Below are 26,079 nucleotides of genomic sequence, written 5' to 3' on the forward strand. Positions count from 1 at the left end.
TAAAAGCAAGCAAAAATTATGAAAAATATGAGGGGCACTAGTGTGACCGAGCTGACGACCATTTAGAAACTCGGGTATGGGTGTGTAATTAACCATCCCATAGTACAATTTCGAGTAACTATAGGCTCCCTCTCGTATAAGTTGCACCTTATTGATGTACATTTTGTGTACCTGATTGTCGTCGTTGCACTTCCATCCATTGGTTGCGACAATAATCCAGATCTTCGCTTAAGTATTGCCCCACCAACTGTTGGTTGAGACAATAATCCAAATCATGGCTTTAGAAAATGTACGTAGATAATTGCAGAGTAAGATTGTCAAGTGGGAACAAATAAAAAACGGTTAGCCTGCATCACACCATTATCATATCTGCCGTTGTACTAGTATATAAACCGTGCATGATTGGGTTAGATGCCAAAAGTACTTAATGCTATTGGCCATGGTGACCCGCTTATATGGCTTCTTTAACTTTTTTCTCGGAAGGCTTCTTTAACTAGGACATAACGACTACTGTGTGGCATCACGATTTACGAATTTTTACAGGGCACAACAACCTATACTGCGTAGTTGTTGGGGCACTAGCGTCTTTTTGTGAAAAAAATGGTTAGTAATTATAAGCCATCTTTACATAATTGGATAGCAGTTCAACACTTGTTTATTAGCATGAAATATTGAATTAAACATATGCGACTTAGGATAATTAAGAGCATCAAGCGTAGTCAGGTAGCTAGCTAATTAATTTCTAGCATAGATGGTAGGAAAGCCTCTACTTTGCCATCTCCTTTTTAGAGCACAGTTATGTGCTCGGCAATCAATTACAAGGCGTCGATTTAGTATCCAGCCGACATTCAACGATGATCCTATACTTTTAGAAAGTTTCGGATGCTTCAACACCCGAGAATTAGTGATTAGTGATTCTCTGAAGCATGATGCTGATTTAGGTGGTGAGTACATATCTTCTAGCATGCCCAACATACCCGAAACTGTGACCGAAGTGAGCCGAGAAAAAAAAGGTTACATGAGAAAAAGAGGTGCGCCATAGTTTCTCCAACAGATTGTAGTAAAAGCAAGGTACATGAGAATAAATTAATGAATCTTGATTTTAGGGCCATTTAATAAAAAAACAATTATAGCCTTTTTTTTAGTCGCTGGCACTTTGTGCATTTGCATGTGCCTATCTCCGACCGTATGCATCATGCAAGCAGCGGTACTTCCCAGCAGTTTCACGGAAGTCGCGCATAATTAGTGGGTGGAGTCATTAGTTGTCATTGTCGTTTGTTTTGGAAACGACGCGCCCGCTGCGTGGGAGACGCACCTGCCCGCGTATAAAAAAAGGGCTAGCTGTTGTCCTTGCGCACGGTTCTAGCTCGCTCTCCACCCGCTCCCCGCGCATGTTATATGTACGCCGGAAGGCTGGTTCTTCGTCCATCGGAGGAAGAGGTAGCGAGAAGGAAAACATACAACGGCGACAACCACGGCATCGTTTTTGCAAGGTCACTGGCCGCAAAGCAAGGTACACTCGAATCATGGAATACAAAATCTCATGCGCGCGTGCTTGTTGAATCTTTTGTATTTCAAAAGTTTTTCACTTCTTTTCTTTTTCTTAGTTTGAATTTTTCGGTATAAATTTTCTTTTGCCATTGTACTGGAAACAGAGACCGTAGAAAGAAAGTACTCGAAACAGATGCTTCCCTTTGAATTTCTCGTGTATTGATCGACGCAGGGCACCTAGATCTCTAATTAATGATCTAAATCCCCGCTCCTCACTTCGATCGATGGCTTTGACCCGTCCCAGTTGACATCTAAAATTGGCCAACACTAATCAGTAGGGTTTCTATCGTGAGTTATATATGTCTTCCATCATTACTGATTCACATGCCCTTGCTCTTTTTTCAAGGGCCTCACTTGACCGCAACTGCAAATGGATCTGCGAATCGATCCCCGAGTGATAGCTACAAGAGAGGAGCTGGAGCACATGCTAAATGACGCTGGAAAGCCCAAACCCCTGCATTTTTTACTTCTGAAAGACATCACAAATGATTTCTCGGAAGACAAGATAATCGGGAGAGGTGGATCTGCTGTGGTTTATAAGGTACAAACATTTCACAAGTGGAACAATCGTAGTAATTACGGTTGATGTTGGAGAGCGAGGAGATGCTGACTAGGCATATTATGACTACAGGGATCCATCGGGAATCGCACGGTCGCTGTAAAGAGGCTGTCCACACCATATATGCACGAAGAGCAATTCGAACGAGAGATTAAGTGTCTGATGAAGGTGAAGCACGAAAACATCGTTCAGTTTCTAGGATATTGTTCCGACACCCAGGGGTGTATGGCAAGCTACGATGGGAAACTTGTGATGGCAGGCGTACAAGAACGATTGCTTTGTTTTGAATATCTATGTAAAGGAAGTCTTGATAAACATATGACAGGTAGGGTCATTTACCATATAACGTAATGTTTCTTGGCTTAGACCATCTGTCTCAAGTATCCCCCACACATCCAGTATGAGTTAATTGCCGTGTCTTTTACCCCTTTCTCATTTCCACTTACAGATGAACTTGAATGGAAACAACGATATCAAATAATTATTGGAGTTTGTCAGGGCTTACATCGACTTCACAAGGACCCCATTTTTCACTTGGATCTGAAACCGGGAAATATACTTCTGGATGAAAACATGCTCCCAAAAATTGCTGATTTCGGCCTTGCAAGGTGCTTGGATAAAGACCAAACAAAGATTCATACTGAAAATATAGATGGAACATGGTAAGCTAGCTAAGCCTCTTCAGAGCTCATCAACTTTATTTCAATTGTGATTCATATTGAACTCCCTCTGCATATTTAATCTAGCCATAAACATTTTTTTACAGGGCATACTTAGCACCAGAATTAAAAACGAGTGATGGTGTAATCACAGTCAAGTCAATCACAGTCAAGTCTGATTTGTACAGTCTTGGTGTCATAATTATGGAGATACTCACAGGAGGCAAGGGATCTGACAGGTGTCGCAATGTTGATGATGTAAGAACTTTATGTCGACTTCTGATTTTAAAATAAGTATTGCTACTCTTCAAGTTTTTACTCCCTCCGTTCGATAGTATAGACATCCTAGTTCTGTCATAGGTAAGTCAATAAAAAAAGCACCAACCTCTACATCACCAAGATAGTATCACTAGATCCGTCATAAATATGCTTTTTAGTGTATTGATTTGACATTATGGATGTCATATATTTTTCTATAAACTTAGTTTGAAGGGCAAAACGAAAATGCATTATATAGTGGAACCGACGAAATACCGAAATATAGAATTTTGTAGTGCAAGGCATGGATTAGCCGCTAAAGAAACAAACAACATTTTTTTTACCAAAGTATCATGTTAAGAATTAAAATTGCTAAGGGAGAAAAGGAATGTATGTTCCTAAAAGAAATGAAAATAATTTCCTAGGAAATGAACAAAAAAACACTCTTTCCTTGATCTTCATTACGGCTGCTCGGTGAATATGGAAACAAAGACATTAGAGCACTCCCGATGTATTATATCTTAGGCTATATCATATACATTAGATACTCCCTCCGTCCGGAAATACTTGTCGCTCAAACAGATGTATCTGACGTCAAGGATGTTTGGCAGATTAGGTTATGTCATTGATCATGTGGCCTCTACTAAATTGGATCTAATCTCCATAAGCCATTCTCCATGTATGTGGGTGTGTGCGTGTGTCTTATACATATCTGTGTACTTCACCCCATCTCTTAAAATATATTTACACCGTTCAAGCCTCTACAACAGTTCTACTGCAAAAATAACAATACTTAAAGAGAACACAAATACACAAATTTTTGAAGGCATGAAAATACACACTGTCTTTGAACTACAAGGAAACATAGAAATCAAAACGGCATACAAATAGATATAGTCATAGTATTATTTTTAGCATACAATGTGCTGGAACTTATGTGATTAAATCAATGTAGAAAGTAGATGGAAAGATAATATTTGTTAACAAGGTTCACCAATTAATTTCGACATCATCATGGCATACCAACGAGCGCTCCTTCCCATCTATTAAGTCGATATAGTCCATATGGATGGCAAGCCCATTGAGGCCAGAGACAACTCGATCACCGTGTTGCGGCTAGTGCAGCACCCGAGCCATGGGCCTGGACCATCACTTTTGTGAGCTTGTGTCTAGTTTCTTGGCTACCACAAAATGCCTTTATATATTAGGCATGTGTAGCATGTGTTCTACTGAAACACCTAACACTCGGCATGCTCCAAGTGTAATTGTAGCCCTATACACATATTTGACACATTAATACTAACACTCCACCACAGCGAATATGTTCCTTTTCGTCTTCAAATTGACGTATGTAGGATCGATAAGTGTCAAGAGGAGGAGGGGAAAGAGACTACTAAATTAAATAAATGACACTTTCCATCTTCAAATCGACATGTGTAAGGTTGATAAGTGTCTAGAGGGGGGGGGGGGAATAGACCACCAAACTAAATAAATGACACTTTTCCCAATATTTAGGTTCTTGGCAGACTTTAAACTTTTCTAGCAATCTATAAGGCATGCTACACATGCATATCTAGAGTAATATGCAGCGGAATGTAAAACATGCAAGTGCAAATGTAAAGGAGTAGAGTTGAGAGAATCATAAACACAATAGGCACGGCGAAGATTTTTCCAGTTGTTTGGATAGTTGATGCTATCTTGCATCGATGTTGATTGAGGCTTCAATCTATTAAAGATTTTAAAACCACAAACGATTTTGGTTGGGAGATTTCACAAAGGAAGGGTCCACAAAGGACATTCACCCATGAAGGGTCCACTTAGGAGCAACCAACCTATTCCAACATGTCTTATGCCCACGAAGGACTACCCTCACTAAGGTAGATCTTCATGAAGTAGGCAATCTCCAAGCCCGTGCAAACTTCTTGGCTTCTTCACAAATTTGAAGACTTCCAAGCACATCTAGCCGATCTAGGAGGCGTACAACCTCCAAAATTAACAAGGCGAGGTTTCTTGACAATGAATCCCTTGCTCTTATGCTTCAAAGATAATATCCTCAACACTCATACTCTCTCAAGATTTGGCTGTATATTTGGAGAATGAGTGGAGTGGAAAACAAAGAGAGGATTAGATCACAAAGGGTTAATGGATTGTTGGACTGGATTGCCCTTTGAAATCAGCATAAGGAGGTGGAGTTCTCTCTCATAAAAGTGATGGGATTGGAGTTTTCTTCGAGTTGAACTTTGGGATAGGTGGGGTATATATAGGCAGGACCAAAAATCTGACTTGTTACACACCCTTTCGCACAGCTTGGAGGCTCTAAAAGGTTTTGCTCAGTGGATCTGAGTTGAACAAAAGTCTCAACTTTAGATACAAACAGTGGGTCCAAAGGATTTCAGTTTGTGGCTTCGAGGAGAGTGCCTTGGCACTTGGCATACTCTCTATAGTCGCTTGGGAAGTTCCGACAAGCTCGTCTTGGAATTTCTGTTGTAATTAACAAAATGTTTGCCTTGTTGCTTCAATGACTCTGAGTACAATGCTGGAGGCTCCGAGCGAATTAGCTAGGGTTTGGAACAAATGGCTGTATTGATTGTATCGGTGGCTCCGAGTGGATGTGGTTCGGTGGCACTCAGTGGAATTGAATAGGTAGGTATATATAGTGCAATTTCTTGAAGAAAGTTGTTGGAGTTTGATCTTTAAGCATGTAAATCAAAAAAGCCCATTGTCACATCCTCATCCCCTTTTGATTGTATCGGCATGCCTAAGGTCTCAATATCATCTGGGATCACTAGAATGAAAATGAATAATCCCGTCTGAACAACACTTTTCATGAAGCTTTTTAGGGTCACCTTCGATCCCAATATTGTTCTAATGAAGAACTTTTCTTAAAATAAATTGTAAGCATACTTAGTTCTTCGAGATGTTGGCATGAATTACCAAAATTCACCATAGGGATTAGATGGAATTTCAAGCTCCCCCCTTTTGTTCACTAATGACAACATAGATCAAAGTTCTAATAAATAAATATGATGACGAATGAAACAATTCTTTGAGAACCATGAGGTACACACGAGCTCCCCCTAAATTTGTAAATGATTTAAAATTTATGTTTGAATGCACATGCATAATAGATTAGGTATATTAGAAACTCTTCTATAGAACATGTATCTTGGTGGAGCACACATCACAAGATATAAAAGCAATATAAAGCGCATACACCAAAAAAGAAAGTATGTCATTGACCGCAAAAGATGCAATAAAGCATAAAAGAATAGCATAAATGCACTAGCGTGCAAGTTCTGGTCATCACACATGATTAAAAGTTTAAGTGACATAATAATCAAATAAATTAACATGCGATGTAACTCGGCAAAAACTCTCATACCTCACTTGAAGCTAATCTAGATCTATGACATCAAAATACGGAAAAGAAACTAGAGTCCTAACAGCACACAGACTAGGGACGATCGACAATCGAGGATGATTGGGCTTGGCGTTGGCACCATCAATTTGCGACAACAGAGTCGAGATGATCTGGTCGACAAAGTCTATGGCGGCTGCTGAGGAGGTAGCTGGAGCTTCATATGTAGACACAAGAGGAGCAATGCCAGTCTTGCCTTAGACTCTAAACTGGTCCTTCCACAACTCTTAACTTCCACATCATTATAGGGCGCATTCTCCTTTGACATAAACATCATCCACAACTCTTAACTTCCACAACCAACTCATATACGCGGTTGATAATACAATGAACTTGTGTATCAACCACATTAGCTAGGATATCTTTGTTATTGACGAGGATAGCTAAGACTGTCTTGATCTATCAAGAAACATGTCACAAGTATAATGACCGGTGGGTGGATAGAGGAGCTCGGAGCATCTTTTTGAGCCGCACTGTTGATTGTTGCATCTGGGTTGGTGTTGGGGTCTATAGTGACTATGATGTCGTCCAGTTTTGGCCTGACTGGTTCATGAGCACAATCAAGAATAAACTTATAATCCCCAACCTTATAGTTGATCAAGAGTTGGATGTAAGGGGCATAACCACATGATCTCTTATGTTCACAAGTTGTCCTCTTGACAATCTCAACAATAAGATCCATGAAATTGAACTTTCCACACCTACCAAAGTGATGTAGCAGATCAATGGAGTACCCTCTAATCATATTAGAATCTCTAGATTTTGGAAACAAAGTGTCTCAAAGAATATTGTTGATAGTTTCTAGATTGGGCAAGGGATTGTAAATTGAGCCAAGCTTACATCCTTTCTTCTTATCTTCTATCATGGTTTGTTTGTACATATTGATCATATATTCATGCTTGAGATTGTCCTTGCGGTATACATCAAAAAATTCTCATCCTTGGGTGGGAGTCCAAGAATGTTTGCCCATTCCTCAATTGAGGACTCATAGATCACACCATATGTCATCCATTTGATAGCACCATCTGGTAGAAATGGACAGTGGAATAGAATTGCATTATGAGATCTTCATACCATGGGGACTAAACTTCTGATACTAGCTTGTAAACATCTATAGTGGTGAAGTTCTAATGTATACAATGAAAATAATTTGCATGCTTGTCAATATAATCCCAATCAACATATTACATAACACTAACTCTGGGTTCGTTATGGAACAAGACAATCTCGTAAAAATCTTGTTGCTCAATAGTGTAGAATGTCGGGTCTATAGTAGTCTTTCTCACTCTTGGGGCATACAGATTAATTGATCTCTATTTGCTTCGGCACTTAGCCTTCCTCTCTTTCATGCCTTTGGCTACCAAGTTTCCGTCATTGTGAACTGACAGCTAAGGTCTAAGCTTCTTGGTGTGAGGAGAAGCATCTGGAGCACCAGCTGTGATCTTAGGCTTCCTGAGAACTTTAGATGTTTGCTTCCCTTTGGGCTATTTGCCTTCTAGCAATCTTCTTGGGCATACCATCTCTCATAAGCTTTGATTTCTTACCAGGAGGATGGTGCTCATCTTCTTTAGCTTTTTCTTCTTCCTCATCTTCAACTTCTTCATGAGAATTAACAAACAGGATGGCATTCCTGTACTGAACAACAAATGTCCTTCTTCTCTGTATCTTAGGCTTGGCAGTTAGCTCTGGGACAACCTGAGAGAAGCTACCTGCTCCATGTGTCAATGGCACACCTTTCTTAGCAGTTGTGGATGCAAACATCTTTTTTTGCACAAATCGGACTTTCTTGGATGCCTCTTCATCACTAGGAATTAAATCTTCATCCTCAAAGGAATCATCTTGCTTCCTTGTCAGTCTGGCAGCTGGAGGAATCCGTGGATGCTCATTGTGACTTCTGACTGCAGAGATGCTGAAGAGGAAGGATCAGTTCTAGCATCAACATCAACTTCAGGGTCTGACATCTCTCTCTGTGAATCATCTGTGCCTAACATCTTGAAAGTTGAACATATGAAGTACATATAAGAGAATAGACAAGAAGAGGATCACGAATTGCAGATTGTTTTGAAAATAAATGAGTTCAAATCCCAGTTTTGGTTTGTCTGGTGAACACGTCAGAAATTTTGAGATGGATGGGTCGGCAATTCCAAGGAACTCATAGAAACATGGCCACATCATGTTGGAATGACCGAATAGGGGCATGGTCTCACCGAGGCGCTCCAAAACCCTAAACTACTCAGTTTGGAAGCACCGAGCATGTTTTCTTCAGAAGCTCCTGTTGGGGAACGTAGCAGAAATTCAAAATTTTCCTACGTGTCACCAAGATCTATCTATGGAGAAACCAGCAACGAGGGGAAGGAGAGTGCATCTACATACCCTTGTAGATCGCTAAGCGGAAGCGTTCAAGTGAACGGGGTTGATGGAGTCGTACTCGTCGTGATTCAGATCACCGATGATCCTAGTGCCGAACGGACGGCACCTCCGCGTTCAACACACGTACAGCTCGACGATGTCTCCCACGCCTTGATCCAGCAAGGAGAGAGGGAGAGGTTGAGGAAGACTCCATCCAGCAGCAGCACAACGGCGTGGTGGTGATGGAGGAGCGTGGCAATCCTGCAGGGCTTCGCCAAGCACCTACGGGAGAGGAGGAGGTGTCACGGGAGGGAGGGAGGCGCCAAGGGCTCAGGTATGGTTGCCCTCCCTCCCCTCCACTATATATAGGGGCAAGGGAGAGGGGGGAGGCGCAGCCTTTCCCCTTCCTCCAAGAAAGGGGTGCGGCCAAGAGGGGGGGAGGAGTCCATCCTCCCCAAGGCACCTCGGAGGTGCCTTCCCCCTTTAGGACTCTCCCCTTTTTCCTATATCTTGGCGCATGGGCCTCTAGGGGCTGGTGCCCTTGGCCCATGTAGGCCAAGGCGCACCCCCTACAGCCCATGTGGCCCCCCGGGGTAGGTGGCCCCACCCGGTGGGCCCCCGGGACCCTTCCGGTGGTCCCGGTACAATACCGATGACCCCGAAACTTGTCCCGATGGCCGAAACAGGACTTCCTATATATAAATCTTTACCTCCGGACCATTCCGGAACTCCTCGTGACGTCCGGGATCTCATCCGGGACTCCGAACAATATTCGGTAACCACATACAAACTTCCTTTATAACCCTAGCGTCATCGAACCTTAAGTGTGTAGACCCTACGGGTTCGGGAGACATGTAGTCATGACCGAGATGTTCTCCGGTCAATAACCAACAGCGGGATCTGGATACCCATGTTGGCTCCCACATGTTCCACGATGATCTCATCGGATGAACCACGATGTCAAGGACTCAATCAATCCCGTATACAATTCCCTTTGTCTAGCGGTATGGTACTTGCCCGAGATTCGATCGTCGGTATACCGATACCTTGTTCAATCTCGTTACCGGCAAGTCTCTTTACTCGTTCCGTAACACATCATCCCCTGATCAACCCCTTGGTCACATTGTGCACATTATGATGATGTCCTACCGAGTGGGCCCAGAGATACCTCTCCGTTTACACGGAGTGACAAAATCCCAATCTCGATTCGTGCCAACCCAACAGACACTTTCAGAGATACACGTAGTGTACCTTTATAGCCACCCAGTTACGTTGTGACGTTTGGCACACCCAAAGCACTCCTACGGTATCCGGGAGTTGCACAATCTCATGGTCTAAGGAAATGATACTTGACATTAGAAAAGCTTTAGCATACGAACTACATGATCTTGTGCTAGGCTTAGGATTGGGTCTTGTCCATCACATCATTCTCCTAATGATGTGATCCCGTTATCAACGACATCCAATGTCCATGGTCAGGAAACCGTAACCATCTATTGATTAACGAGCTAGTCAACTAGAGGCTTACTAGGGACATGGTGTTGTCTATGTATCCACACATGTATCTGAGTTTCCTATCAATACAATTCTAGCATGGATAATAAACGATTATCATGAACAAGGAAATATAATAATAATCAATTTATTATTGCCACTAGGGCATATTTCCAACAGTCTCCCACTTGCACTAGAGTCAATAATCTAGTTCACATCGATATGTGATTAACACTCAAGGTCACATCCCCATGTGACTAACACCCAAAGAGTTTACTAGAGTCAATAATCTAGTTCACATTTACCATGTGATTAACACTCGATGAGTTCTGGGTTTGATCATGTTATGCTTGTGAGAGAGGTTATAGTCAACGGGTCTGAACCTTTCAGATCCGTGTGTGCTTTACAAATCTCTATGTCATCTCCTAGATGCAGCTACCACGTTCTATTTGGAGCTATTCCAAATAACTGTTCTACTTGGAGCTATTCTAAATTGTTGCTCCATTATACGTATCCGGTATCTCTACTCAGAGCTATCCGGATAGGTGTTAAGCTTGCATCGACGTAACCCTTTACGACGAACCCCTTTACCACCTCCATAATCGAGAAAATTCCTTAGTCCACTAGTTACTAAGGATAACTTTGACCGCTGTCCCGTGATCCATTCTTGGATCACTCTTGTACCCCTTGACTGACTCATGGCAAGGCACACTTCAGGTGCGGTACACAGCATAGCATACTGTAGAGCCTACATCTTATGCATAGGGGACGACCTTAGTCCTTTCTCTCTATTCTGCCATGGTCGAGCTTTAAGACTTAACTTCATACCTTACAACTCAGGTAAGAACTCCTTCTTTGACTGATCCATCTTGAACACCTTCAAGATCATGTCAAGGTATGTGCTCATTTGAAAGTACCATTAAGCGTTTTAATCTATCCTTATAGATCTTGATGCTCAATGCTCAAGCAGCTTAATCCAGGCTTTTCCATTGAAAAATACTTTCCAAATAACCCTTTATGCTTTCCAGAAATTCTACGTCATTTCCGATCATTAATATGTCAACAACATATACTCATCAGAAATTCTATAGTGCTCCCACTCACTTCTTTGGAAATACAAGTTTCTCATAAACTTTGTATACACCCAAAATCTTTGATCATCATCAAAGCATACATTCCAACTCCGAGATGCTCACTCCAGTCCTCAGAAGGATTGCTGGAGCTTTGCATACTTATTAGCATATTTCAGGATAGACAAAACCTTCCAGTTGTATCACATACAACCTTTCCTCAAGAATCGTCGAGGAAACAATGTTTTGACATCCTATCTGCAAGATTTCATAAATAATGCAGTAATTGCTAATATAATTCCAACAGACTCTTAGCATCGCTACGAGTGAGAAAGTCTCATCGTAGTCAACTCCTTGAACTTGTCGAAAAACATCTTAACGACAAGTCGAGCTTTCTCAATGGTGACACTTACCATCATTGTCTGTCTTCCTTTCAAAATCCATATGTACCTAACAGCCTTACGACCATCAAGTAGTTCTTCCAAAGTCTACACTTTGTTTTCATACATGGATCCTCTCTCGAGTTTTATGGCCTTGAGCCATTTATCGGAATCCGGGCCCACCATCGCTTCTCCATAGCTCGTAGGTTCATTGTTGTCTAGCAACATGACTTCCAAGACAGGATTACGTACCACTCTGAAGTAGTACGCATCCTTGTCATCCCACGAGGTTTGGTAGTGACTCGATCCGAAGTTTCATGATCACTATCATAAGCTTCCACTTCAGTTGGTGTACGTGCCACAGGAACAACTTCCTGTGCCCTGCTACACACTTGTTGAAGTGACGGTTCAATAACCTCATCAAGTCTCCACCATCCTCCCACTCAACTTTTCGAGAGAAACCTTTCCTCGAAAAAGGACCCGATTCAAGAAACAATCCCTATTGCTTTCGGATCTGAATTAGGAGGTATACCCAACTGTTTTTGGGTGTCCTATGAAGATGCATTTTATCTGCTTTGGGTTCGAGCTTATCAACCTGAAACCTTTTCACATAAGCGTCGCAGCCCCAAACTTTCAAGAAACGGCAACTTAGGTTTCTCCAAACCATAGTTCATACGGCGTCGTCTCAACGAAATTATGTGGTGCCCTATTTAAAGTGAATGTGGTTGTCTCTAATGCCTAACCCATGAACGATAGTGGTAACTCGATAAGAGACATCATGGTATGCACCATATCCAATAGGGTGCAACTATGACGTTTGGACACACCATCACACTATGGTGTTCCTGGCTGTATCAGTTGTGAAACAATTTCCACAATGTCTTAATTCTGTGCCAAACTCGTGATTTAGATATTCATCTCTATGATCATATCATAGATCTTTTATCCTCTTGTCACGACGATCTTTCAACTTCACACTGAAATTACTTGAACCTTTCAATAATTCAGACTCGTGATTCATCAAGTAAATATACTCAACATCTACTCGAATCATCTGTGAAGTAAGAACATAACGATATTCACTGCATGCCTCAGCACTCATTGGACTACACACATCAAAATGTGTTACTTCCAACAAGTTGCTATCTTGTTCCATCTTACTGAAAACGAGGCTTTTCAGTCATCTTGCCCATGTGGTATGATTTGCATGTCCCAAGTGATTCAAAATCAAGTGAGTCAAAACGGTCCATTTGCATGGAGTTTCTTCATGCATATACACCAATAGACATGGTTCGCATGTCTCAAACTTTTCAAAAACGAGTGAGCCCAAAGATCCATCAATATGGAGCTTCTTCATGCGTTTTATACCGATATGACTTACGTGACAGTGCCACAAGTAGGTGGTACTATCATTACTATCTTTTGGCATGAACATGTGTATCACTACGATCGAGATTTAATAAACCATTCATTTTAGGTGTAAGACCATTGAAGGTATTATTCAAATAAATAGAGTAACCATTATTCTCCTTAAATGAATAACCGTATTGCGATAGACGTAATCCAATCATGTCTATGCTCAACGCAAACACCAAATAACAATTATTTAGGTTTAACACCAATCTCTTTGGTAGAGGGAGCGTGCGATGCTTGATCATATCAAGCTTGGAAAAACTTCCAACACATATCGTCAGCTCACCTTTAGCTAGTCTCCGTTTATTCCGTAGCCTTTTGTTTCGAGTTACTAACACTTAGCAACCGAACCGGTATCTAATACCCTGGTGCTACTAGGAGTACTAGCAAAGTACACATTAACACAATGTATATCCAATATACTTCTATCGACCTTGCCAGCCTTCTTATCTACCAAGTATCTAGGGTAATTCTGCTCTAGTGGTTGTTCCCCTTATTACAGAAGCACTTAGTCTCGGGTTTGGGTTTTACCTTGGGTTTCTTCACTAGAGCAGCAGCTGGTTTGCCGTTTCATGAAGTATCCCTTCTTGCCCTTGCCCTTCTTGAAACTAGTGGTTTCACCAACCATCAACAATTGATGCTCCTTCTTGATTTCTACTTTCGCGGTGTCAAACATCGTGAATACCTCAAGGATCATCATATCTATCCCTGATATGTTATAGTTCATCACGAAGCTCTAACAGCTTGGTGGCAATGACTTTGGAGAACCATCACTGTCTTATCTGGAAGATCAACTCCCACTCGATTCAAATGATTGTTGTACTCAGACAATCTGAGCACAAGCTCAACAATTGAGCTTTTCTCCTTAGTTTGCAGGTTAAGAAAGTCATCGGAGGTCTTATACCTCTTGACATGGGCACGAGCCTGAAATCCCAATTTCAGCCCTCAAAACATCTCATATGTTTCGCGATGTTTCAAAAACGTCTTTGGTGCCTCAACTCTAAACCGTTTAACTGAACTATCACGTAGTTATCAAAACGTGTATGTCAGATGTTCGCAACAACCACAGACAACGTTCGAGGTTCAGCACACTAAGCGGTGCATTAAGGACATAAGCCTTCTATGAAGCAATGAGGACAATCCTCAGTTTACGGACCTAGTCCGCATAATTGCTACTATCAACTTTCAACTAATTTTTCTCTAGGAACATATCTAAACAGTAGAACTATAGCGTGAGCTACGACATAATTTGCAAAAACCTTTTGACTATGTTCAGGATAATTAAGTTCATCTTATGAACTCCCACTCAAATAGACATCCCTCTAGTCATCTAAGTGATTACATGATCCGAGTCAAACTAGGCCGTGTCCGATCATCACGTGAGACGGACTAGTCATCATCAGTGAACATCTTCATGTTGATCGTATCTTCTATATGACTCATGTTCGACCTTTCGGTCTCCGTGTTCCGAGGCCATGTCTGTACATGCTAGGCTCATCAAGTTAACCCTAAGTGTTTCGCGTGTGTAAATCTGTCTTACACCCGTTGTATGTGAACGTTAGAATCTAACACCCGATCATCACGTGGTGCTTCGAAACACGAACTGTCGCAACGGTGCACAGTTAGGGGAGAACACTTCTTGAAATTGTTGTAAGGGATCATCTTATTTACTACCGTCGTTCTAAGCAAATAAGATGTATAAACATGATAAACATCACATGCAATCAAATAGTGACATGATATGGCCATCATCACTTTGCTCCTTTTGATCTCCATCTTCGGGGCTCCATGATCATCATCGTCACTGGCATGACACCATGATCTCCATCATCATGATCTCCATCATCGTGTCTTCATGAAGTTGCCTCGCCAACTATTACTTCTACTACTATGGCTAACGGTTAGCAATAAAGTAAAGTAATTACATGACGTTTAAGTTGACACGCAGGTCACAAATAAATAAATACAACTCCTATGGCTCCTGCCGGTTGTCATACTCATCGACATGCAAGTCGTGATTCCTATTACAAGAACATGATCAATCTCATACATCACATATATCATTCATCACATCCTTTTTGGCCATATCACATCACATAGCATACCCTGCAAAAACAAGTTAGACGTCCTCTAATTGTTGTTTGCATGTTTTACGTGGCTGCTATGGGTTTCTAGCAAGAACGTTTCTTACCTACGCATGAACCACAACGTGATATGCCAATTGCTATTTACCCTTCATAAGGACCCTTTTCATCGAATCCGATCCGATTAAAGTGGGAGAGACAGACACCCGCCAGCCACCTTATGCAACTAGTGCATGTTTGTCGGTGGAACCGGTCTCACGTAAGCGTACGTGTAAGGTTGGTCCGGGCCGCTTCATCCCACGATGCCGCCGAATCAAGATAAGACTAGTAACAGCAAGCATATTGAACAATATCGACGCCCACAACTACTTTGTGTTCTACTCGTGCAAAGAATCTACGCAATAAACCTGGCTCATGATGCCACTGTTGGGGAACGTAGCAGAAATTCAAAATTTTCCTACGTGTCACCAAGATCTATCTATGGAGAAACCAGCAACGAGGGGAAGGAGAGTGCATCTACATACCCTTGTAGATCGCTAAGCGGAAGCATTCAAGTGAACGAGGTTCATGGAGTCGTACTCGTCGTGATTCAGATCACCGATGATCCTAGTGCCGAACGGACGGCACCTCCGCGTTCAACACACGTACAGCTCGACGATGTCTCCCACGCCTTGATCCAGCAAGGAGAGAGGGAGAGGTTGAGGAAGACTCCATCCAGCAGCAGCACAACGGCGTGGTGGTGATGGAGGAGCGTGGCAATCCTGCAGGGCTTCGCCAAGCACCTACGGGAGAGGAGGAGGTGTCACGGGAGGGAGGGAGGCGCCAAGGGCTCAGGTATGGATGCCCTCCCTCCCCTCCACTATATATAGGGACAGGGGAGAGGGGGGAGGCGCAGCCTTGCCCCTTCCTCCAAGGAAGGGGTGCGGCTAAGAGGGGGGGAGGAGTCGATCCTCCCCAAGGCACCTCGGAGGTGCCTTCCCCCTTTAGGACTCTCCCCTTTTTCCTATATCTTGGCGCATGGGCCTCTAGGGGCTGGTGCCCTTGGCCCATGTAGGCCAAGGCGCACCCCCTACAGCCCATGTGGCCCCCCGGGGCAGGTGGCCCCACCCGGTGGGCCCCCGGGACCCTTCCGGTGGTCCCGGTACAATACCGATGACCCTGAAACTTGTCCCGATGGCCGAAACAGGACTTCCTATATATAAATCTTTACCTCCGGACCATTCCAGAACTCCTCGTGATGTCCGGGATCTCATCCGGGACTCCGAACTACATTCGGTAACCACATACAAACTTCCTTTATAACCCTAGCGTCATCGAACCTTAAGTGTGTAGACCCTACGGGTTCGGGAGACATGTAGTCATGACCGAGATGTTCTCCGGTCAATAACCAACAGCGGGATCTTGATACCCATGTTGGCTCCCACATGTTCCACGATGATCTCATCGGATGAACCACGATGTCAAGGACTCAATCAATCCCGTATACAATTCCCTTTGTCTAGCGGTATGGTACTTGCCCGAGATTCGATCGTCCGTATATCGATACCTTGTTCAATCTCGTTACCGGCAAGTCTCTTTACTCGTTCCGTAACACATCATCCCGTGATCAACCCCTTGGTCACATTGTGCACATTATGATGATGTCCTACCGAGTGGGCCCAGAGATACCTCTCCGTTTACACGGAGTGACAAAATCCCAATCTCGATTCGTGCCAACCCAACAGACACTTTCAGAGATACCCGTAGTGTACCTTTATAGCCACCCAGTTACGTTGTGACGTTTGGCACACCCAAAGCACTCCTACGGTATCCGGGAGTTGCAAAATCTCATGGTCTAAGGAAATGATACTTGACATTAGAAAAGCTTTAGCATACGAACTACATGATCTTGTGCTAGGCTTAGGATTGGGTCTTGTCCATCACATCATTCTCCTAATGATGTGATCCCGTTATCAACGACATCCAATGTCCATGGTCAGGAAACCGAAACCATCTATTGATTAACGAGCTAGTCAACTAGAGGCTTACTAGGGACATGGTGTTGTCTATGTATCCACACATGTATCTGAGTTTCCTATCAATACAATTCTAGCATGGATAATAAACGATTATCATGAACAAGGAAATATAATAATAATCAATTTATTATTGCCTCTAGGGCATATTTCCAACAGCTCCAAGGTGTACACACAGTTCTTGTCAGACTATCTTCGAGGCTCCAGAAGTTTTCTGGTTGGACCTTTCGAGGTGTTTGCGAGTTAAACTGAAACCTATTTTTTTGCTCAAAGCATAGAATCTACGGAGATCATATATGGACATGATCGAATCTTGTGCGAGGAGACACTATGGAATAGCCTATGCGTGGAATCATATGGTGAGGCACAAAGGGGTTCGTACATATATACCCTAACTTGGTGATGCATAGTGACGATGACAACCGGCGGAGATGAATGCAGTCGATGGTGTAGAATCTAGCATTTGGAGTCACATGAGCACAAGGCCAATTGTCCAGGGACGCACTAGGAAGAGGAGGCAGGGTGAGCACCGATTGATGTTGGGGGGGGGGGTTCCCAAAAATAGATTGGGCCTACGATTATATACACACGCTATGTTTGCACGCTCCAAGTGAAATGCATTCAGAGGCTCCGAGCTATTCATTTTCTCTGTTAGGAGTGGCTCGATGGGTCCGAATGTATTTCATCGAGGTATTCTGAAAATAAGAAATGTGATCCATCCGATGTACTTCAGATGGACCGAGAATGGTTGTCTGTAGTTGGGATGAACACAGAAGGTTTAAGTGGCAGTCTCAAATTGTTTGGAGGCTCCAAACGTTCCTCGTCCAGAGGGACTGAATGAAAACTTATTCAAATTTTGTGATCCAGCAATAGAGCGAGACAAGATACAAGATAAAAATCTAGGAAGGCTTCGTAGGCATTCTTGTTCGTCTCATTGGTCAAAACAACCAAATCATCAAAGCAAAAATGTAGATGAACTCAAATTGAAAGAATATATAATGCAAGCTAACTTGCTTGTAGTCTAAAAGAGATGATGGGAAATCAGACTAGAACATGCACAATTACACTAGCATCTATCAAGAAAAAGGGTAGTGACTTAACCACCATGTTTGAGTATATTGACCTAGGAGTCAAATGAAAAACATCATGAGTCATACTCATCGTTTAATCTCAAAGGGTTTATCTTTTCGATTAAACATTGAGATATTCACATCTTTAAAGTTGCCTTCACTCAGTTCGCTGAGTAAGACTCCCCCTAAATGTGATATCCCTACTCAAGAGGCATGGACTTACATTGGGATTGTCGTTGACGAATTCTTGTAGTTGTACTTGTCGTGGATGATCAATGTCGATGATGACTTGTGGTGATCCCTAATAGTTGGGAGCAATCCATTAACATTGAAGCAATTTCAATATACAAGGATTAGTAACACAAGGGGGACAACAAGGATATCCATTAGGCATAGAGTGATAGATTACATAAGCCGATGTCTATGGATGCATTGGATTACCTTGTCCCTATGCCTTACCATCCAAGAGGGTTTCTGACTCCATGGGCTAGTACATGATAAAGTTGATTCGGTAATTCCTTGTCATGAAAGAATGTGATCTTTATGCTCATTGGAAGAATCACCCTGGAGAACACACAAGTTCTTCTTGGTGATCCACATTGATCTTCAAAGATGTTATAGAACTTGATGAAGCGGATCTCGAAGTAGTTTTGGGAACCCATTTGACATTGGCTTGAGAAGGGTCTTCATATGCGTCAATTTCTTGCTCATCTTGAGTTGGGTCACCTTCTCCACAAGCTTGCGGTCTTGTGGAGGAAGATCATCCTTTACTTGTGTTCCCTTCAAGGAGTATGGATCATACTCATCCGTTTCAGGAATAAACTTAGGCTCGGGGTATCAACCTTCTTTTCATTCCACTCCGTTGGCATTGAACTTTCATTCTAAACCAACACCATGATTATGATTAATCCCTTTTAGTGATCCAGTAAAGGAGTAGAAAGGATTCTCACCTTTTCCCCTAGAAGTGACCTGAGTTATTGAACCCACAAGAGAAAGGCACCATTAAAGTCAGAGGTTTCTACCAAGGTTTTGCGAGATAACTAATTCCATCTTTTGACCAGATCAAAATCAAGTTGACACTAAGGACACTTATGATAAAATAAAGTTTCAATTTCACCTTTGAAACTTCCCCACGTGCCTGCAACGAGTTAGTGATAACATAATAGAAATATCGAATAGCAGGACTTTCAATGCAACTGACACTTTGCTTGTGGCCATGTAACTCATCTGGTAAAAGGATTGCCTCGGATGCGGTTCAAGAAAATCATAAACATATAGTGGATTTCATCATTGTTGTTGGTGAAGCCAAAGTGATTACACCACTCATCCAGAGTGATGTCAAAGTCTTGGCCCATGAGATAGAAAGTGATCCATTCTTCCTCATCAATTATTGGGACTAAAACAACATTTTGCGAAAGAGTACTAAGAAACTCAAGCATCAACCGTTCATACATCGCACATCCCTCGTAAACAAAACGATGCAACCCTGCATTATCACATAATAAATGGAAATTGATTTTGATCCCCAACTTGGCTATTATGGACTCGCAAGCCCACTTGATGGTCTTCATCTTCCTCTTGAAGCTTCTTGTATTTGTTCTTGGAGGCCTCACCGGTGGTGAAGAGACGATCCACTCTGTTTAAAATTGTTGCCTTTGTGCATCACTCGTGGATGAACTCAGTGCTTCACCAAGAGCTTCACGTGTGGACCTCCTCCTAAACATATCTACAAAACAATTTTTAACTCCAATATAATGAGACTATGGTGATCCTACAACAATCAAAACATCATACTTATCTTAAAACATAAATGAATCCAAGCCAAAATCACAATTTGGATCAAAAGTACACATACCCTAGAGATGGCAATGCTAGGCACATAGAATGGGGATTCATGAAAATAAGTTGGGGACGGGAGGAGAAACATACCGTACATCGATCATATAGAAGGGTTTGAACTATAATCGGACGAGTAGAGTGATCCGACAAAGTTGTGGTAGGGTTTGGAGAGGTTTGGAAGAAGATGAAGAACAAAATAGATGAGATGGGAAAGATTTACGTGCTGCCTCGGCCTCCTTACGGCCACCGAGAGGCCATAATGCATATGAGCGCAAGTGCTTGTATGAAACATTGTCATGTACTCTGGAACCAACTCTATGTCTGCGCATACCTCATACGACCATGTATACGAGCAACCGCGATCGTATGGAACACTATCATTCATTCTGATTATTTTTTCTTCTGGTCGTGGATGTTGTATGACTGCGCGTATGAGTGCAGATGCTCATACGGAACACTATCTTCTAATCTGGCTCTCCTATGCGCCTCCCACTTGATATTCTCTATCCACTCTCTACTTCTTTCCATGTATTGGCTTGATTTCGTCCACAAATAGCCCATTCCCGTGGAAGCAAAATAAAGATAGGTATTTGGAATCCTTTGCATTTATTAGTCATTATTAGGAATACCAGAGCGAATATCTTTGTTTTTATGAAATATCTTGGTTTAAACTCATGTTTGATGAGCATAAAAATAACACTCACCAGATTACCACGGTGTCAATCTTACTTGCACACAATCTCATCAAATTGGTTACTTCTGGCAAGACTTTTTTAGACAGCTTTCTCAATGATTCCTTTCACTAAAGAATTTTCTTGCTCAAGTACAACTTGGATAGGAGTGTTTGTGGAATTATTGAACTAGAATTAATGTCTTTGGATTTAACAATGTGAACATTAGAAATAGAAGAGGTTGATTAAATTTTAGGTTTGAAAAGAGGTTGTTGTGGCTTCACTTGTGATGTGAAAGTAGACAAATAAGTTGTTTGACAACGTGAGGGGTATTTTCTTTGGAAGATCGTCATTGATTGCTTTTAGATACTCATGTTCGTGCTTCAATTAATTATATAAAAGTGTAGCTTCTCTTGAGTTTTCAAAAACTCCCTATGATCCTTTAGTTGAGTTTCATGTTCCAACTTAAGAGCATTGAGCTCTTTATTTGGACCTTCATTCTCACTCTTCACATTAACAATAAACTTTTCTTGTCTATCACACATGTTAGCAAGTGTGTCATGGCTCACCGCACAATCATCTTCATCAAGCAAATCATCGTCATCACTGTTAAAATCAACAAACTTGAGATGGGTTAACTTAGGGCCATTAGCCATGAAGCATCTCGTGTTTACAGCAATTCCTTCATTTGGGGAAATAAATATACCAAAGGTCTTGGTAGAGACAATGAAATACTAGCAACACCTTCATCACTATAGTCGGAGCTAGAGTGATAGCTTCTTTTAGAGTTGTTGTTAGATTCAAAGCCAGAGACCCATTCACCAATGTTGGCGTCAGATCTTCTTTTGGGGTACTTGTCCTTCTTCTCTGTTTCCTTGCTTCTCTATGGTCTTCAATCATATCTATCTTCTTTACTCATTCTCTCCCTTCGAGGCAAATCATCTCTCTTTTTGTGGGGAGTTGTACAAAATGAGGTGAAGTATTCGGGTCTTCCACAATTGTAGCAATTACGGTCACAATTTGGTGATCTTGAATCATCACGTCTTGACTTGAAGTAGCTTCTATTCTTATGCTTGTTCTTGTACAACTTGTTGAAATTACACACCACAAGATTTAGTCTTCATTGGATAATCCTTAAGTTCTCACTTGAGGCATTGGGAGCATCACTTGAATCTTTATACGCACCATTAATAGACTGATGATGAAGCTCTAATTTATCTTTGAGTGTAAACTCATGAGCAATGATTCCTCCTATGACTTCGCTAGGTTTGATATCTTTGTAATTTGGCATCATTTGGATCAAGAATGTGCAAACAGTGTCATACTTTCTAGTCAAATATCTTAAGATCTTCTTGATGATGAATTTGTTGGTCATTTCTTTGCTTCATAAGACGATCATCTCATTGGTGATGAGAGCAAGCCTAGAGTACATCTCAGTGATGGCTTCTGCATCTTTCGTCTTGAACTTATCAAGTTGCCCTTGCAACACATCAAGCTCAGAGTCCTTCATAGACTCGGTTCCTTCCTCCATTTCCACCGAAGTGTCCCACATATCTTTAGCATTCTCAATACACCTAATCTTGTTGAATCTTCGAGTCACAAAGCATTAAAGACGATATCAAACGCTTGAGCATTTTATTGCAACATCTTCAAATCTTCGGCAGTAGCATCACGATCGGGTTCATGTCCTTCAAAGAATTGCCTTGCAAACAAACAATATGTATTCTATCACTAGATGCCAAGAATATGCTCAAGCGGCGGCATTAAGGCCAAGAATATGCATTCACATTTTGATGCTTCCAATTAGCAAAGTAAGTACCTCTACGATGACAACTTCCCTCACTAGACGCCATCACCTCCTAGGTGGTTAAGCCAATGCAAAGAATTAAGTTTCCAAGGGTTCACTAATGGAGGACCTTGCAAAGGAGACCAAAGCTTTCATGCCACTTGTAGGAACGTTAAGTATGTCTAGAGGGGGGGGGGTGAATAGACTACTAAGTTAAGAAAGGACTCTATTCCTGTAAGTTCTTGGCAGATTTTAAGCATTTCTAGCAATCTAGCTATAAGGCACCCCACACATTCATATCTACAGTAATAGGAAGCACAATGTAAAACATGCAACTGCAAAGGTGAAGAAGTATTTCCAAAAAGGGGTGCTTTATTACTTAAATAGTTTAAGCATTACACCCGACCTTTGCATAACTAAGATGCTCACAGCCAAACAAAGTCCTCTCGCACAAACGAAAAATAAGAAGGCAAAATGCAAAGAAACATGTAGAGTCTGTATAACGCCTAAAGAGGAGGTGGGCCAATCCTAAGATCATGCTGCCACCCATGTTGGGTAGAAGTATCCCTCACCGTATCCTCCAATCATGTGCACACCTCCATAAATATTTCTCGGTGAAGATTTCTTCTGTGGTTTGGATAGTTCATGCTATCTTACATCCACGCTGATGGAGCTTAAATCCATGAAGGATTTGTAATCACAAAGGATTCCGGTTGTGAGGTTCCACAAAGGAACGGCCCACAAAGCACACTCACACAGAAATGGTCCACTTAGGAGCAACCAACCTATTCCACCATGGTTTACGCCCATGAAGGACTAGCCTCACCAGGGCAGATCTTCATGAAGTAGGCGACTTCCAGGCTCATAAAAACTTATTGGCTTCTTCACAAGCTTGAAGACTTACAATCACACCTAGCTGATCTAGGAGGCGCACACCCTCCAAAAGTAATAAGATGAGGTTGATTGATAATGAATCCATTGCTCTTGTGCTTCAAAAGGTAATCTCCTCAACACTCAAAATCTCAAAAAGCAATGAAAGTAATTGAATTGATCATCTGTAACACGAGAAAAAAGAACTGAAAAAGTTTTTATAAAATAAGACTAAAGTAAGAGTATTTGAATCGAACTGTCACTCTTCTCCTCTCTAGGACCGAAACTCGATAATAACTAATAACTTTTTGGGTTGATGAATGGTTGGAGTGGACTGCCCTATGAAATCAGCACAAGGAGGTGGTGTTCTCTATCAGAAAAAATGATGGGAGTGGAGTTTGCTTCAAGTTGAACTACTGGTATATATAGTAGGACAAAAAATCAAAACATCAGGCACCTTTTCCCACAACTTGGAGGCTCCAAAGGTTTTGCTTGATGGCTATGAGTTGAACAAAAGTGTCAAGTTTATGTTCAATCAGTTGGTTCGAAGGATTTAGGTCGGCGTCTCCAAGGTTAGTACCCGACACTTGGCACACTTTCGTTAGTTTCTTCGGATTGGAGTTGTAGCTCCTCATGATCCGTCGCTGTAGTGTGGTGGCATCTGGCTAGAGCGGTAGTCGTCGAGTAGGCACCACACCTGTCACCGCTCATGCTCCTACACCGCCATCTGCTTTGCCCATAGCGGTGGGGCGGAGACTAGGGTTTTGGGAGGGGATGGGTGTGGAGTGAGAGTGGGGGGGGGGGTTGTTAGGAAAAATTGCAAGGACGGGTTGTCAGACCAATGTGCTGGGCTTCCTGATCCCCCTACTTCGTCCCTTGATTCATGGCCGGTCTTGGGGATTTTGGATGTCTGACCGCGTCCGCTCAAAGTAGGGAGTCTGCGTTGGAGGCCTAAAAGTTGCCGAACCATCTGATCCGGACATTTGAATGCCTAACAGGCGTTCATGTTGATGCCCCATAAACAACGGAAAAAGTAGGCAGGGTAGAGAATTTATGAGATGATGCACCCAACTAAATACATCTTTTCATGGTTTTGTTTGAGGATTTTGTATCCTACCTACCATTTTCATCTAGTGTACCTTAGCTATTTCGTGGTGCTTTTATATTTTAGGTTTGGATTACATCATTTCGACTGAAACAACTAACTATTTGTATACTTCAGTCTAATTGTAGCAATATACACATATTTAACATCAATTACAACATATTGTACCTTTTTATTCTTATACTTTGGTCGAATGTAAAAGTGTAATCTACATTGTCGTAGGTCTATCCTTTTGGTTTCATGCCAGGATATACACATTCATTTCAAACAAAGAAGATGTTGTTGGTTTGCTTTTTCTGAGCGTAACTGATGGTTGCATTTTGGTAGGTAATTGAGAACTGGAACAGCAGGATGGGTGAGTCGTTGTCAAGCGCACAGTTGGACCAGATAAAAGTATGCTCTAAGATTGGGATTGAGTGCAGCGATATTAACCCAGCCAATAGACCAGCAGATACAACCGATATAATCAATAGGCTTGGAAATACTGGAACTACACAGGTATGGTCAAAAGTTACATGTAATTTTGTACTCAGCGGTTGTGGCTAGTTCTCAATCGATTAAGAAATACTCTCAATCACTCTACAAACATAAAAGTCTCAGTCAACTGTCATTATTTTAGAAGAAAGCACACTTTTCTTCTCTCAAATCTTGGCAAAATCTAGGTTTAGTTCCTCAACTTCAAAACCGGACAAATTGCACCCTCAATTATGGAAACCAGAAAATTTTAGTCCCTTATCACGACTGACCCGGTAAGTTGTTCGATTTAGGAGTTGAAAGACTAAATCTAGATTTCGCCAAGAGTTGAGGGACAAAAATATACTTTTCTCTTATAGGGTATTTTCTTTTCTTTTTTTACTTTTGAAATGTTCAAATGAAAAAAAATCTGCATGAATCACTGCATAGATCTGATGGTCTAGGAGTTGCTTAGGAAACAATCTATTGAGAAATGTCAATCTCTTACACTTTAAGGCGCATAACCTTTATTGAAAAAATTGAAGGGGCATAACACATGTTAGAACACAATCCTGATTCCCCTAAAACCAGAACACAACCCTTGATCACACACAGCGAGGTAGATACATACCCACAAAGAACACAGACAGGAGGAGGTAAGCAAACGTGAACAGAAACAAGATTTTTGCGAATTGTAACTTTGCATCTTTTCTTCTTTCTCTTTTTTATTCAGAAGAGCAACTAACTATCTGAGAAACCTGCCCACGATCTATTTCTTGTAGCAACACTCAATCATATATAATCGGGGTTTAGAGGCGGTTTTCATACATGGGTTGGTGGAGGTCCTTGTTCTGCCTCAAAGCATGTTTCGCTAATACTCGACACAATGGCGAAATTTTTTGCAACCACTTCCAATGGTTTGGGGGCCCGAGGCAGATTCCTCTATACAACTGCCTCCACTACCTTTTTTCAAGGCTGAGAACTATTTCCTTTTTGTTTTTTGACAAATAGACAGTAGGAGAGGCTCCTACTGTT

At 41.8% G+C, this 26,079-nt stretch overlaps 1 protein-coding gene across 2 annotated transcripts in view; it reads left to right on the forward strand.

Moving 5' to 3' along the window:
• The first annotated feature begins 1,373 nt into the window (after positions 1–1,373).
• Positions 1,374–26,079, forward strand: part of LOC119288188 — a 95,122-nt gene continuing 70,416 nt past the window's right edge. For both annotated transcript variants that reach the window (XM_037567813.1, XM_037567814.1), the window contains exons 1-6: positions 1,374–1,513; positions 1,898–2,092; positions 2,183–2,435; positions 2,559–2,772; positions 2,877–3,027; positions 24,919–25,089. In XM_037567813.1, the coding sequence (XP_037423710.1) occupies positions 1,922–2,092; positions 2,183–2,435; positions 2,559–2,772; positions 2,877–3,027; positions 24,919–25,089 (960 nt within the window). In that variant the 5' untranslated portion in view covers positions 1,374–1,513; positions 1,898–1,921. The remainder of the gene's footprint in view (positions 1,514–1,897; positions 2,093–2,182; positions 2,436–2,558; positions 2,773–2,876; positions 3,028–24,918; positions 25,090–26,079) is intronic.

The sequence above is a fragment of the Triticum dicoccoides genome, chromosome 4A (assembly GCF_002162155.2).
Source record: "Triticum dicoccoides isolate Atlit2015 ecotype Zavitan chromosome 4A, WEW_v2.0, whole genome shotgun sequence".
Classification (NCBI taxonomy): domain Eukaryota; kingdom Viridiplantae; phylum Streptophyta; class Magnoliopsida; order Poales; family Poaceae; genus Triticum; species Triticum dicoccoides.